This window comes from Thalassophryne amazonica, chromosome 11 (genome assembly GCF_902500255.1).
Source record: "Thalassophryne amazonica chromosome 11, fThaAma1.1, whole genome shotgun sequence".
NCBI lineage: Eukaryota > Metazoa > Chordata > Actinopteri > Batrachoidiformes > Batrachoididae > Thalassophryne > Thalassophryne amazonica.
In genome coordinates, this window is record NC_047113.1 from 1,784,325 (window position 1) to 1,801,285 (window position 16,961).

Sequence of the window (16,961 nt, forward strand, 5' to 3'; positions counted from 1 at the left end):
CCCAGAGGACCACTCGTCAACCCCAGGAGACGCCTCCCCACACGACCAATGGACCCAGCCCCGGCCGCCCACGGCTAGATGGACCTAACGCCCTTTCCCCCCCAGAGGACACCACAGTCAAACCCTGAGGGTGGAAACTGGGGGAGGAAAAAACAAAACAAAACCCCAAACCCCCCCCCCCCCCCCCCTCCCGGGTGCAGAGGCCACCTGGGAAACGCCCAGTACAACCTAACTGCACCCCTCCAGCAATGCCGACACTACGGCACCCCCGGCTGGAGTCAGAGGAGAAGAGAGGGCATAAAAAACAAAAAGAAAAAAAAAACCCAAATACCACCCCATCACCCCCCAGGGGACCGTTCCATCTAACCCCGGGGAGGGGGGAAACAAAAAGAAACAAAAGAAAAAAAAACAGACCAACACACAGTTGTTTGGGTCCCCGTCTCTTTTTTTTTGTGTAACAAAGGCTGCAGGATCACCCCCCCAGACAAACAGTGGACAACAAAAAAAAAACAAAAGCCCACACAAAAACCCACTCAAAAAACACCCACACAAAATGAACCAACACAAAACAAATCAGTGAGTTATACCGTCAAGCTCAACCACATGGAACACACCTGTTCCTACTCAAGAGCTTGACGGTACCGTGATTCAGTCACCACAAGGGGGAACCAGAGTGCTAAAAAATGAAAACCCCCTTTGGTGACAAAAAACAAACGAGCTGCATCCTCGTGCGCAGCTGTGTGCAACACAACCAAAATGTGCTCAACTAAATAACGCCGGAGCTGAAACAACAGACGCAGTAGTTACCTTTTATCCGGGGAAACGGGGCTACGACTGTAGCACAGGAAGCCCAGCGACCCGTGCTAACAGAGCTCCGCCGTGCGCGTGAACCCATTACAAACGCACTCTTGCAGCTCCCGTTTAAGCCTCTTATCCGGTCGGAGTGTGACGCGAAGCTGTCGCCAGTCACACTCCACCACGACCCACGGATAAGGCACAAACACAGGACACGGCTGCAAGAGAGCACAAATTAGTATCCAGTAATGGGTTCTCAAACACGCACCTTCCGGGCGGAGAGCCCCGCAACTGATCCGGATAACCACTGAACGTCTGCTGCCGCCTTCCCGGCGCGTTACCGTCTCTGCTACCGCTGGGTCCGTGATGTTTGGCCAGAGACTACTGTTATGTGTCGGACGCAGCTCGGAGAACCGACCAGCGTTTGAAGGACCCAGTATGAAATAAGCAGAGCACGGTACAAAGGCTAACTGAATTTAATACATAACAGTGATCATAATAATAATAAAAGGTGCGGTCTGGCGTGGTGCGCTCCCAGCAGCGCTAACGGTCCGGAGCCAGAAGCTGTTTCGGACCCAAGGACCCCGCCGACACCCCCCAGGTGGCCGCAACAACCGAGTCTGTGAAAGAAGGAACCATTATGTGAGTCCACACTCTACACACAGAACACTTAAAGGTGTACAAACAGCAAACACTTCCTGGCTTGATTACTGATCAGCTTCCAACCTGCAGGCATGGAACATCCCGTTCACAAATCACCACCGCAGTGGAAGCTGATACATGACTAACATACAGCTCAATATAATAAAGGTGTGAGGGACACCACATTTACTGACTGTATAACTGTTAGTCACAAAATCCAACGTACCTCAGGAAGTGTGCTGACGAGCGTGAGACCTCACCCTCTCCTCTTTCACAGACCGTGCATCAAACCTGGACATTCTCAGCGTCCGCTGCTGATGAGATGGCTCCCAAGACGACGATCTCACCCGTCTGGTCACAAGGTCGAGTCTCTGGCAAATGCACACTGGGCACCTCAGTCTTAAATGCCAACATACTCCAATCCCTCCAGATGCACCTCAGCTGTGAGTCCTGACGAGTCGCAGGTGATCAGGGTGAAGTCCTAACAGCCTCAGCAACACAGCCACTCAGTCCCAAATGCATGCCACCTGGGAGGAAACACAAAAGGCAAACAAACCGGCAGCCAGGCCCCCCCAGCCATACAACAGTCTATTTGAAGAATTTCAGTCAGGTTTTAGAATTCATCATAGTACAGAAACAGCATTAGTGAAGGTTACAAATGATCTTCTTATGGCCTCAGACAGTGGACTCATCTCTGTGCTTGTTCTGTTAGACCTCAGTGCTGCTTTTGATACTGTTGACCATAAAATTTTATTACAGAGATTAGAGCATGCCATAGGTATTAGAAGGCACTGTGCTGCGGTGGTTTGAATCATATTTATCTAATAGATTACAATTTGTTCATGTAAATGGGGAATCTTCTTCACAGACTAAGGTTAATTATGGAGTTCCACAAGGTTCTGTGCTAGGACCAATTTTATTCACTTTATACATGCTTCCCTTAGGCAGTATTATTAGATGGCATTGCTTAAATTTTCATTGTTACGCAGATGATACCCAGCTTTATCTATCCATGAAGCCAGAGGACACACACCAATTAGCTAAACTGCAGGATTGTCTTACAGACATAAAGACATGGATGACCTCTAATTTCCTGCTTTTAAACTCAGATAAAACTGAAGTTATTGTACTTGGCCCCACAAATCTTAGAAACATGGTGTCTAACCAGATCCTTACTCTGGATGGCATTACCCTGACCTCTAGTAATACTGTGAGAAATCTTGGAGTCATTTTTGATCAGGATATGTCCTTCAATGCGCATATTAAACAAATATGTAGGACTGCTTTTTTGCATTTACGCAATATCTCTAAAATTAGAAAGGTCTTGTCTCAGAGTGATGCTGAAAAACTAATTCATGCATTTATTTCCTCTAGGCTGGACTATTGTAATTCATTATTATCAGGTTGTCCTAAAAGTTCCCTGAAAAGCCTTCAGTTAATTCAAAATGCTGCAGCTAGAGTACTGACGGGGACTCGAAGGAGAGAGCATATCTCACCCATATTGGCCTCTCTTCATTGGCTTCCTGTTAATTCTAGAATAGAATTTAAGATTAGGCTTAAAACTTTCCTTTTTGCTAAAGCTTATAGTTAGGGCTAGATCAGGTGACCCTGAACCATCCCTTATTTATGCTGCTATAGACTTAGACTGCTGGGGGGTTCCCATGATGCACTGAGTGTTTCTTTCTCTTTTTGCTCTGTATACACCACTCTGCATTTAATCATTAGTGATTGATCTCTGCTCCCCTCCACAGCATGTCTTTTTCCTGGTTCTCTCCCTCAGCCCCAACCAGTCCCAGCAGAAGACTGCCCCTCCCTGAGCCTGGTTCTGCTGGAGGTTTCTTCCTGTTACAAGGGAGTTTTTCCTTCCCACTGTCGCCAAGTGCTTGCTCACAGGGGGTCGTTTTGACCATTTGGGTTTTTACGTAATTATTGTATGGCCTTGCCTTACAATATAAAGCGCCTTGGGGCAACTGTTTGTTGTGATTTGGTGCTATATAAATAAAATTAATTAAAAAATTAATTAATAATTGAATTAATCAAAAACCCAGACAGAGCTTTAATTCATTTGAAAGCTTGACTCTTAGTCTTGTCTTCCAAATTGGAAGTCCCAAAAACCAGTTTTATTTATTATCTATCGTCCACCTGGTCGTTACTGTGAGTTTCTCTGTGAATTTTCAGACCTTTTGTCTGACTTAGTGCTTAGCTCAGATAAGATAATTATAGTGGGTGATTTTAACATCCACACAGATGCTGAGAATGACAGCCTCAACGCTGCATTTAATCTATTGTTAGACTCGATTGGCTTTGCTCAAAATGTAAATGAGTCCACCCACCACTTTAATCATATCTTAGATCTTGTTCTGACTTATGGTATGGAAATAGAAGACTTAACAGTATTCCCTGAAAACTCCCTTCTGTCTGATCATTTCTTAGTAACATTTACATTTACTCTGATGGACTACCCAGCAGTGGGGAATAAGTTTCATTACACTAGAAGTCTTTCAGAAAGCGCTGTAACTAGGTTTAAGGATATGATTCCTTCTTTATGTTCTCTAATGCCATATACCAACACAGGGCAGAGTAGCTACCTAAACTCTGTGAGTGAGATAGAGTATCTCGTCAGTAGTTTTATATCCTCTTTGAGGACAACTTTGGATGCTGTAGCTCCTCTGAAAAAGAGAACCTTAAATCAGAAGTGCCTGACTCCGTTAACCCGTAAGTTGGAGAGGAAATGGCGTCTCACTAATTTAGAAGATCTTCACTTAGCCTGGAAAAAGACTCTGTTGCTCTATAAAAAAGCCCTCCGTAAAGCTAGGACATCTTACTACTCATCACTAATTGAAGAAAATAAGAACAACCCCAGGTTTCTTTTCAGCACTGTAGCCAGGCTGACAAAGAGTCAGAGCTCTATTGAGCCGAGTATTCCTTTAACTTTAACTAGTAATGACTTCATGACTTTCTTTGCTAATAAAATTTTAAGTATTAGAGAAAAAATTACTCATAACCATCCCAAAGACATATCGTTATCTTTGGCTGCTTTCAGTGATGCCGGTATTTGGTTAGACTCTTTCTCTCCTATTGTCCTGTCTGAGTTATTTTCATTAGTTACTTCCTCCAAACCATCAACATGTCTATTAGACCCCATTCCTACCAGGATGCTCAACGAAGCCCTACCATTAATTAATGCTTCGGTCTTAAATATGATCAATCTATCTTTATTAGTTGGCTATGTACCACAGGCTTTTAAGGTGGCAGTAATTAAACCATTACTTAAAAAGCCATCACTTGACCCAGCTATCTCAGCTAATTATAGGCCAATCTCCAACCTTCCTTTTCTCTCAAAAATTCTTGAAAGGGTAGTTGTAAAACAGCTAACTGATCATCTGCAGAGGAATGGTCTATTTGAAGAGTTTCAGTCAGGGTTTAGAATTCATCATAGTACAGAAACTCTTATGGCCTCAGACAGTGGACTCATCTCTGTACTTGTTCTGTTATACCTCAGTGCTGCTTTTGATACTGTTGACCATAAAATTTTATTACAGAGATTAGAGCATGCCATAGGTATTAAAGGCACTGTGCTGCAGTGGTTTGAATCATATTTATCTAATAGATTACAATTTGTTCATGTAAATGGGGAATCTTCTTCACAGACTAAGGTTAATTATGGAGTTCCACAAGGTTCTGTGCTAGGACCAATTTTATTCACTTTATACATGTTTCCCTTAGGCAGTATTATTAGACGGTATTGCTTAAATTTTCACTGTTACGCAGATGATACCCAGCTTTATCTATCCATGAAGCCAGAGGACACACACCAATTAGCTAAACTGCAGGATTGTCTTACAGACATAAAGACATGGATGACCTCTAATTTCCTGCTTTTAAACTCAGATAAAACTGAAGTTATTGTACTTGGCCCCACAAATCTTAGAAACATGGTGTCTAACCAGATCCTTACTCTGGATGGCATTACCCTGACCTCTAGTAATACTGTGAGAAATCTTGGAGTCATTTTTGATCAGGATATGTCATTCAATGCGCATATTAAACAAATATGTAGGACTGCTTTTTTGCATTTACGCAATATCTCTAAAATTAGAAAGGTCTTGTCTCAGAGTGATGCTGAAAAACTAATTCATACATTTATTTCCTCTAGGCTGGACTATTGTAATTCATTATTATCAGGTTGTCCTAAAAGTTCCCTAAAAAGCCTTCAGTTGGTTCAGAATGCTGCAGCTAGAGTACTGACGGGGACTAGCAGGAGAGAGCATATCTCACCCATATTGGCCTCTCTTCATTGGCTTCCTGTTAATTCTAGAATAGAATTTAAAATTCTTCTTCTTACTTATAAGGTTTTGAATAATCAGGTCCCATCTTATCTTAGGGACCTCATAGTACCATATCACCCCAATAGAGCGCTTCGCTCTCAGACTGCAGGCTTACTTGTAGTTCCTAGGGTTTGTAAGAGTAGAATGGGAGGCAGAGCCTTCAGCTTTCAGGCTCCTCTCCTGTGGAACCAGCTCCCAATTCAGATCAGGGAGACAGATACCCTCTCTACTTTTAAGATTAGGCTTAAAACTTTCCTTTTTGCTAAAGCTTATAGTTAGGGCTGGACCAGGTGACCCTGAACCATCCCTTAGTTATGCTGCTATAGACTTAGACTGCTGGGGGGTTCCCATGATGCACTGTTTCTTTCTCTTTTTGCTCTGTATGCACCACTCTGCATTTAATCATTAGTGATTGATCTCTGCTCCCCTCCACAGCATGTCTTTTTCCTGGTTCTCTCCCTCAGCCCCAACCAGTCCCAGCAGAAGACTGCCCCTCCCTGAGCCTGGTTCTGCTGGAGGTTTCTTCCTGTTAAAAGGGAGTTTTTCCTTCCCACTGTCGCCAAGTGCTTGTTCACAGGGGGTCGTTTTGACCGTTGGGGTTTTTCCGTAATTATTGTATGGCTTTTGCTTTACAATATAAAGCGCCTTGGGGCAACTGTCTGTTGTGATTTGGCGCTATATAAATAAAATTGATTTAATTTGATTTGATTTGAACTTGGACAAATGGGGTGGGGGTGGTGGGGGGGGGGCGCAGAGGAAACACACAAAATAAAAAGTCAGATATTACCACTCTGAACACTTTAAGAATTCGTCTTACTGATCAGTAACTTTCATGAGAACTCCAGTCAACCTCCACCATGGTTCACACTGTTCTTTGACATCTCAGCACCATTCTCTTCCCATCAAGTCTTTCTCTGTCTCATTTGTTCATCAGAATTTGCTGTGAAGTGAAGCAAAGTAAGTCCTACATAGGACGGAGGCATGCTGGTGCCAGTGCTCATCCCTGGATTCCACTGTGTCCAGTGGATGAGGGTCTATGACTCCCCCCTGGACGGGACGCCAGTTTGACTCAGGTTACTTCCATAGCTAAGGCCGGGACCCATTTAAAGCAGAGATGTTGCAGATTGTGCAGAACACAAGTAAGTGGGAATTGAACCCAGGTGACATATGGTTCGCCCAACTCCTTATCCAATGAGCTCTCTGTTCTTAGATGCTGCTGTGATGCTGTGTGCTTTTTTGTTTTTGCCGAAATCTGATCTTTGTATTTTTGATGCTTATCATTTTTTTTACATGTTGTGGTAAATCCTGTTGATTTTGGTTCCTGCAGGGTGTTCTTGATCTTGCCAACTGCTGTGATTTTATTTTTTTAATACCAGGGAAAAAAGTTCTATTTTAGCACCACACTTATTATCTGAACTCCTTCAGTCCGCTTGGTGTTCCTGATCAGAGTGGAGTAAACTTTATTTTGAATATATAACATCCTTTATTTTTCCATACACAGCATTTTTGCTGTTGCTCTTTCATGAGTTTTTTGTTTGTTTTTCAGTCTAATGATGCGTCGCTTCAGCGGCACTGACAGCGGTTTGGACGTCACATAATCATTTGACTAAGTATTTCCGACGACACTGTAAGCTACATATCAATCATGACTTTTAGTAGCAGTAGTAAGTAAAAGATGACGGAGGGTGATTGGATGCATGAATTAATTTGTGAATTGAATGGATACCTTCAGAAACATGGCTTGGCAAGATGAATGAATGAGTGCCATGTACACTATAAACTGATGAACTGGATGCGTTATACATGAATGAATCATTAATGGACAAAAGGAGGAGCAGCAGTGTGAATGATAAGATTCATGTTTGGACTCCTGAAGGATCTTACCTGTTGTTCCGCCTCTTCCTCATCGCTGCTGATTTTCAGATCATCCTCCAACATACTGCACAGACAGAAACAGACACGTGTTTGTGAAACCGTGACCTCCTGTCGGATTTCATTTGCTTGAATATGAAATGAGCTCCTCTCTAACTCCCTTTGAAGAATCTTTCTGGCAAATGTCTTAATTACACAGTAAAAGCAGCACCGGGGCACATGTTGGGGAATGCGAACGTGGACTGTACATAGATCACCTCACTGCTAAAAGTCAAGCAAATGTGCAGCTTTTAGAGCCAGAAGAGGCGAGCCAGATTGTTATTCCACCTGGAAACCTTCTGCCTGATGAACGCTGACCTACAGCCAGGAATTTTATGGAAACAAAGACGACATCCTCAGCAGAGATCTGCCAATCAGTTCCAACTCTATATTTTGGGGGCTTCTAATTAGAAAAAACAAACAAACAAAAAAACAAGTTTTTTGTTACATTGCTTCCTCTATTAGCTGTAATTCCAACAACAGAGACCAAAACAAGCAAATCTCAGTGACATTCAGCATCACTGAGTTGAATAATAAATGGAAAATGTGTGTAATTTTACTTACTAAACTATACAAGACAAAATCTGAAAGCACCTACTCCTTAGCACACAAATGATTCAATATTTATGTGCTGTGCATTGTCAGGACGGTGTGTTTTATTGCTTTATATGAACCCTCCACATAAAGCACTGTTATTTTAAGCTGGCGCTGCTATTGTTTTGACAGGCGAATCCCCTAAAGGGACTTTTACTGCCTCACCAAACACTCTTGTCAGTGCTTGCACTGCTAAAAAACATTCCCCAGTGTTGTGGTGTTTTCAGATGGGACTGTAGGAGTCGTGAATAACTGAAGCACAATAAGAAAAGCTTTGCAGATAAGGGCACAGTGCAGCACACGGCGATGATAGATATGTTTGACTGAATGAATAATGGATTCATATTTTACTTCATAACAAGGGACAGATGGAGAGAAGGAGACAGCCAGAATGATGGAGCTGATAATGACGGAGAAGAGATACTGAGCTTGTGAAAGGGAGAAAAAGAAGCAGAGAGAGGGGACAGACGAGGCAGAAAGAGGGGGGCATGTGTGTCTGTGTGTGTGTGGGGGGTAATTAGTCTAATCCCCCCTAAATTATTAGACAGAGAACTGTATTGAGGCCATGCACGAGGACAGATGCAGTCAGATATAGATGAGTTATGGAGTAAAGTATCCGTGACACACACAGCAAAGAGTCACATTTATACAACATCCACATGCTGTTAGCTGAACCCACAAAATAAAATAAAAAACAACTTTTTTTTTCTCCAATGCTGAAAAGAAAAAAAACAAAAAAACAAGTATTAATTTAACAATGTGCAACATGCAGATCTCAGTCGAATGCGTTACATCACAGAGTGGAATTTCCCATCAAAAGAGTTGTGCTACACATGCATATACGAGGTCTGTCAATAAAGTATAGGTCCTTTTTATTTTTTTACATACGAGGTCTGTCAATAAAGTATAGGTCCTTTTTATTTTTTTTTACATACGAGGGCTGTCCATAAAGTATAGGTCCTTTTATTTTTTTCAAAACTATATGGGTTTCATTCATATGTTTTTACGTCAGACATGCTTGAACCCTCGTGCGCATGCGTGAGTTTTCCCACGCCTGTCGGTGACGTCATTCGCCTGTGAGCACTCCTTGTGGGAGGAGTCGTCCAGCCCCTCGTCGGAATTCCTTTGTCTGAGAAGTTGCTGAGAGACTGGCGCTTTGTTTGATCAAAATTTTTTCTAAACCTGTGAGACACATCGAAGTGGACACGGTTCGAAAAATTAAGCTGGTTTTCAGTGAAAATTTTAACAGCTGATGAGAGATTTTGAGGTGATTCTGTCGCTTTAAGGACTTTTCACGGTGCGAGACATCATGCAGCGCTCCCAGGTGCCGTCGTCAGCCTGTTTCAAGCTGAAAACCTCCACATTTCAGGCTCTATTGATCCAGGACGTCGTGAGAGAACAGAGAAGTTTCAGAAGAAGTCGGTTTCAGCATTTTATCCGGATATTCCACTGTTAAAGGAGATTTTTTTAATGAAAGATGTGCAGACGGATTGCAGCGTCGGCTCGCAGCTGCTGCGACGCTCCGCCACAGGAAAAACACCTCTGTTGGAAGCCTTAAGGACAAGTTGGAACATGTCCAGCTGTTAAACAATTTCTCATATACTCACTCCACTGAAAGCCACCAAAAGCCGCCTAGATTTTACAAATGGTTATCAACACGGAGGTGTTTTTCCTGTGCCGCCGCGCCGCGTCGGCTGCGTCCCGACGCGCGGACCCGTCTGCACGTCTTTCATTAAAAAAAATCTCCTGTAACAGTGGAATATCCGGATAAAATGCTGAAACCGACTTCTTCTGAAACTTCTCTGTTCTCTCACGACGTCCTGGATCAATAGAACCTGAAATGTGGAGGTTTTCAGCTTGAAACAGGCTGACGACGGCGCCTGAGAGCGCTGAGCGACATCTCGCTCCGTGGGAAGTCCTTAAAGCGACAGTATCACCTCATAATCTCTCATCAGCCGTTAAAATTTTCACCGAAGACCAGCTTAATTTTTCGAACCGTGTCCACTTCGATGTGTCTCACAGGTTTAGAAAAAATTTTGATCAAACAAAGCGCCAGTCTCTCAGCAACTTCTCAGACAAAGGAATTCCGACGAGGGGCTGGACGACTCCTCCCACAAGGAGTGCTCACAGGCGAATGACGTCACCGACAGGCGTGGAAAAACTCACGCATGCGCACGAGGGTTCAAGCATGTCTGACATAAAAACATATGAATGAAATCCATATAGTTTTTGAAAAAAAATTAAAAAGACATACTTTATTGACAGCCCTCATAAGTTATGGACAAGAAACAAACAAACAAAATAGAATTCATTCAATCAACTGGTAAATTATGATACCAATCTTTTGGTCTGCAAAGAGATTTGTCAAAATGATTTGGTGACATTTCACCTTTGTAGCGTTTCAAACATCTTAGAAGAGTTTCAAAGTTGATATTGTGGAAATAAAAATGCATAAAATGTCTACATATTTAAAACATCTCATTTTAAAGTATTTTATATACACACACTCAATTTAATACAATAAAACAAAACAAACATCTTAAAAAGTCTGAAAACCTTCTTCATTATAAAGGCTCTTGGAAATGTTTGATGTGCACCTATTTCAACATACACTGATGTATTTGTTTTAAATTGGTTTTGATATGTATATATATATTCTATTTTTAAATGTATTTATTTTTTCTTAATGTCATATTTTAATTCTCTGTATGTATACCTCTTTTTGTGGCCATTACACTTTGGTCAACTGCTTGTTTGATTTATTTCTCTTTGATTGGGCATGAAGGAGGAATTGCATGTAATACACAGTTGTGGGCACAGTTCAGCTAATCCGATAACTGCTAATTATCAAAGCTAATTTTCATTATCGGATTAGCTTTTTCAGATAACTTTGAAAACCATCATCGGACCAATTATCTTCTGATAAGTTTGGACCGCTAACATATTTTTGAGGTGTGGTGAACAAAGCTTAACAGCTACAAACATTTGTTAAGTCTAAAATCAGTTGAGTACCTACCTGTTAAATGTTTTGTAGTAGACATGCAGTTCTATCCTCTGCAAACAGAGAAGAGATGGTTCCAGAAAAAAACTGCTCTATCCTCTGCAGGCAAAGGAGAACTAGTCACAGAAAAGAAAAAGCTAATTTCTTTTGATCCCATACTGATATGCCAGCAATATCACCCAAGTCATCAGAGGCATATAGTTTTAACTTATGGTTAAGATTTTAACTAAACTAATTTCAGACAAGTTATTTAAAATTAATGTCACTTCTGAAGTTTTATAAAGTGAAAATATCAGATATATGTTTAGTTTTAAAGTATATGTTTTAGTTTTGAAGGTTTAAGTGTGGACATGGTGTGTCCAGGTGCATTATGGGTAATGTCAGTACATTCACAACAGAAGAAATGCATTTGAGACACTCTGATCAGGCTCCACACAGACAACAGCATTAAACTCTTTGTTATTGTGCATAAAATTCTTGTGAATATATTCTCTGGGTTTATAGATGTTGTTATTGTGTTTGTTTTATGTAAAAATTGCCAGGAAGACGCCCAGGTTTGCAACTCCATTATTTTCAGTTGGAATCATTGCAATTGATTTGTTTGCTCGTTAGAGTCCTGTTTATGTCACACATTGTCTGTCGTCTTTGTTCCAGAGTAATATACTGTATATAAGATGTCTGAAATTCAGTTTGCGTTTATTAAATTCCATGCATCCTAAATGTAGCAGACATGAATTATCTGGAATTTTTTTTTGGCAAGTTTTTACAGTCTCTACTGCCACCTACTGGCCAGGAGTGTTCATGGCAGTATGAGCTTCTGGACGCCAGTAGATGGCAGTGTTCTATTTATTTTGACCCCATTTATATCAGACGGTTGTCAAATAACAACTTGAGTTTTTGGCTTTTTGCAAATGGCTTTTTATTTTTACAGATAAAAAAAGGCATATTTTACAAAACTACATTTATATGTACACACAAACACACACAACTCACATTAATGTGTCGTTTTTACATGGAATGAATGAGTCAACCAATCAGTGTTAGCCAAGGCTCATTTACCCATAATCCCTTTGGCATCTGTCTGTTTGTTACATTCATTCAGAATTAGTGCATTATTTAAAATTAAAAGATATATGTTCCATTTTAACTTTGTACAAATGACAGAATTGACATTAATGGAGTTATTCTATTGGTATTAATTTTATTTATAAATCAAAATCACAAGTCAGCACTGCTTTATTTTGCAAGACCTCCACCTCACGGCGACACTGAGAGTTGAGCTTCGTTGCTTCTCTCAACTGCTTTACTGCTATGCTATGCTATGTAGTAAACAGGAGCTTCCAGCAAGGGACAGGATGCTCAAAGACAGAAGTGCTGACTTATTGTTTGGGTCTGTGGTCGCCTTTGATGCTTGCAACAGTCAAGGTTGTGTGATGTACCTTGAAGAGAGACTATGCCGTGCCACCAGAGGGCGCAACAATTAATATTATTTACCAGTCTATGTGGCGCTTTCGTTATGGACGTGTGTTTTAAGCCGAGCTCCCGTCTTCGTATTTTGCCACTCGACTCACAAGTGATGTATGGATTCATACTTGGTTTGCATGTTAAGCAGCCATGTAACCTGGCATTGTATGGTTATATTTTGTGTTTGTAATAAAGGCGAGTATTGTGGAAACCCGAACCTGAGCAGCAGTGCACTTCCTGGCTAATTGTCCTAGACTCTGATGCTCTCAAACCCGCTGACTCTAAAAATACAGATCCGGACCATCACATGCTACCAGAAGCGATCATGGTGTTAAAACTCAAACTCAGCTTGTTAGTAGTTGCAAGTGTATTGGAAGCAATACTGAAAGTTATTGGCTAGCTGTAGCTTCCAATAAATTTTTGGGTGGTTTATTGGTTTAGCTTTATGAAAGGTAACTTTTCAGTTAACTGATTATCTGTTATTGAAGCTAACTTTTTGGTTAGCTGTGCCCACCACCTGCAATACATGTAAAATCGAAGCTGCCTCCAACGCCTTGTACACCTGTTGCTACAACTATGTGTGCACACCAGCGGCTGAAAGACAGAGTGTGCGCTGTGAGAGCCCATCGACCCCTCATTCCAGGTGACACACACGAATATCTAACACCACTCATTTCGCACTTAGACAGTGTGTGGCCATTCATGCTATTAATTTCAATTCAATTCAATTTATTGAACTTATAGAGCGCCAAATCACGACAACATCACCTCAAGGTGCTTCACAGGAACAACTCAACAATGAAAAACCAAAAGAAATTAAATCAAGGATCAAAGAGCATGATTAAAAGATTAAAAGCATAAAAAAGTTAAAAAGGTAAAAAAATAAAAAGAATAAAAGAATAAAAATCATAGTAAATAATTCATTAATCATATAATTCATTAATCATTCATTGTTAATCACATAAAATAGAAAACAAATGCGTTTTCAATCGGGACTTAAAAGTCTCAATTGAGTCTGACTGCCTCACCAATGCAGGAACATCATTCCACAGGACCGGGGCACGATAGGAAAAGGCTCTACTTCCCACAGACATTTTATTCACCCTATTTACACAAAGCAATCCTGCATCCTGTGCTCGCAGAGCCCGGGCCGGTACGTAGGGCTTAAGGAGATCAGCAATGGAGGGTGGCGCGAGTCCATGAACAACTTTATAGGCCGTTAAAATCCGATCTCGCTGAGACAGGGAGCCAGTGAAGAGACGCCAGAATGGGAGTAATTTGGTCAAACCTTCTGCTTCATGCCAAGAGTCTGGCAGCAGCGTTTTGAACCAATTGAAGACCCCTGATTCAGGACTGCAGCAACCCAGAAAATAAAACATTGCAATAGACCAATCTAGGGGAAACAAATGCATGTATTAGGGTCTCAGCATCAGCCATAGACAGGATAGGACGGATCTTCGCTATATTTCACAGATGGAAGAAAGCAGTCTTTGTGATGTCTTTAATGTGGAAGTCAAAGGACAACATACAATCAAAAATTACCCCAAGGTTCTTCACTTTGTCGATGTATAACACACAAACCTAGATCAAACCAATGCCGATGTCTCACTGGACCAACAACCATCATTTCAGTTTTATCAGAGTTCAAAAGCAGGAAATTACTAGAAATCCAGCTTCTCACTGATGTAAGGCAATTCTCTAGGGATTTTATATGAATGAGATTGCCAGCAGTTATCAGCATGTACAATTGAGTGTCATCAGCATAGCAATGAAAGGCAATCCCCAAACGCTGCAGAATATGCTCAAAGGGTGCAAGATTGTTTATTGTTTATTTATTTGGATCCCGATTACCTACAGCTGAGCCGCCGCTATTCTTCCTGAGGTCCACACAAATCAACAAACACAATATACAGAAATCAAAAATGCATTCAAAAATATATAAAATGAGAAATAATAAAAAAGGGGAAAAAAAAAAACATAAAACCAAAGCAGTCAAGTTCCAATCCAGTTAATCTTCACATCTCATCAATTCATATACGAGGTCTGTCCTATATCGTACCTTTTTATTTTTTTTAAACTATATGGATTTGATTCCCAAAACCAGTTTTATTTGTTATTATCTATCGTCCACCTGGTCGTTACTGTGAGTTTCTCTGTGAATTTTCAGACCTTTTGTCTGACTTAGTGCTTAGCTCAGATAAGATAATTATAGTGGGCGATTTTAACATCCACACAGATGCTGAGAATGACAGCCTCAACACTGCATTTAATCTATTATTAGACTCTATTGGCTTTGCTCAAAATGTAAATGAGTCCACCCACCACTTTAATCATATCTTAGATCTTGTTCTGACTTATGGTATGGAAATAGAACACTTAACAGTATTCCCTGAAAACTCCCTTCTGTCTGATCATTTCTTAATAACATTTACATTTACTCTGATGGACTACCCAGCAGTAGGGAATAAGTTTCATTACACTAGAAGTCTTTCAGAAAGCGCTGTAACTAGGTTTAAGGATATGATTCCTTCTTTATGTTCTCTAATGCCATATACCAACACAGTGCAGAGTAGCTACCTAAACTCTGTAAGGGAGTTAGAGTATCTCGTCAATAGTTTTACATCCTCATTGAAGACAACTTTGGATGCTGTAGCTCCTCTGAAAAAGAGAGCTTTAAATCAGAAGTGTCTGACTCCGTGGTATAACTCACAAACTCGTAGCTTAAAGCAGATAACCCGTAAGTTGGAGAGGAAATGGCGTCTCACTAATTTAGAAGATCTTCACTTAGCCTGGAAAAAGAGTCTGTTGCTCTATAAAAAAGCCCTCCGTAAAGCTAGGACATCTTTCTACTCATCACTAATTGAAGAAAATAAGAACAACCCCAGGTTTCTTTTCAGCACTGTAGCCAGGCTGACAAAGAGTCAGAGCTCTATTGAGCTGAGTATTCCATTAACTTTAACTAGTAATGACTTCATGACTTTCTTTGCTTACAAAATTTTAACTATTAGAGAAAAAATTACTCATAATCATCCCAAAGACATATCGTTATCTTTGGCTGCTTTCAGTGATGCCGGTATTTGGTTAGACTCTTTCTCTCCGATTGTTCTGTCTGAGTTATTTTCATTAGTTACTTCATCCAAACCATCAACATGTTTATTAGACCCCATTCCTACCAGGCTGCTCAAGGAAGCCCTACCATTATTTAATGCTTTGATCTTAAATATGATCAATCTATCTTTGTTAGTTGGCTATGTACCACAGGCTTTTAAGGTGGCAGTAATTAAACCATTACTTAAAAAGCCATCACTTGACCCAGCTATCTTAGCTAATTATAGGCCAATCTCCAACCTTCCTTTTCTCTCAAAAATTCTTGAAAGGGTAGTTGTAAAACAGCTAACTGATCATCTGCAGAGGAATGGTCTATTTGAAGAGTTTCAGTCAGGTTTTAGAATTCATCATAGTACAGAAACAGCATTAGTGAAGGTTACAAATGATCTTCTTATGGCCTCGGACAGTGGACTCATCTCTGTGCTTGTTCTGTTAGACCTCAGTGATGCTTTTGATACTGTTGACCATAAAATTTTATTACAGAGATTAGAGCATGCCATAGGTATTAAAGGCACTGCCGCTGCGGTGGTTTGAATCATATTTGTCTAATAGATTACAATTTGTTCATGTAAATGGGGAATCTTCTTCACAGACTAAAGTTAATTATGGAGTTCCACAAGGTTCTGTGCTAGGACAATTTTATTCACTTATATATGCTTCCCTTAGGCAGTATTATTAGACGGTATTGCTTAAATTTTCATTTTACGCAGATGATACCCAGCTTTATCTATCCATGAAGCCAGAGGACACACACCAATTAGCTAAACTGCAGGATTGTCTTACAGACATAAAGACATGGATGACCTCTAATTTCCTGCTTTTAACTCAGATAAAACTGAGTTATTGTACTTGGCCCCACAAATCTTAGAAACTGGTGTCTAACAGATCCTTACTCTGGATGGCATTACCCCTGACCTCTAGTAATACTGTGAGAAATCTTGGAGTCATTTTTGATCAGGATATGTCATTCAAAGCGCATATTAAACAAATATGTAGGACTGCTTTTTGCATTTACGCAATATCTCTAAATCAGAAAGGTCTTGTCTCAGAGTGATGCTGAAAAACTAATTCATGCATTTATTCCTCTAGGCTGGACTATTGTAATTCATTATTATCAG

At 40.7% G+C, this 16,961-nt stretch overlaps 1 protein-coding gene across 1 annotated transcript in view; it reads right to left on the reverse strand.

Annotated features, from left to right (window-relative positions):
- aff2 (AF4/FMR2 family, member 2) overlaps window positions 1–16,961 on the reverse strand; it is a 689,661-nt gene that overhangs the window by 290,284 nt on the left and 382,416 nt on the right. Inside the window, exon 8 of the mRNA XM_034181164.1 lies at window positions 7,650–7,704. Within this exon, the coding sequence (XP_034037055.1) occupies window positions 7,650–7,704 (55 nt within the window). The remainder of the gene's footprint in view (window positions 1–7,649; window positions 7,705–16,961) is intronic.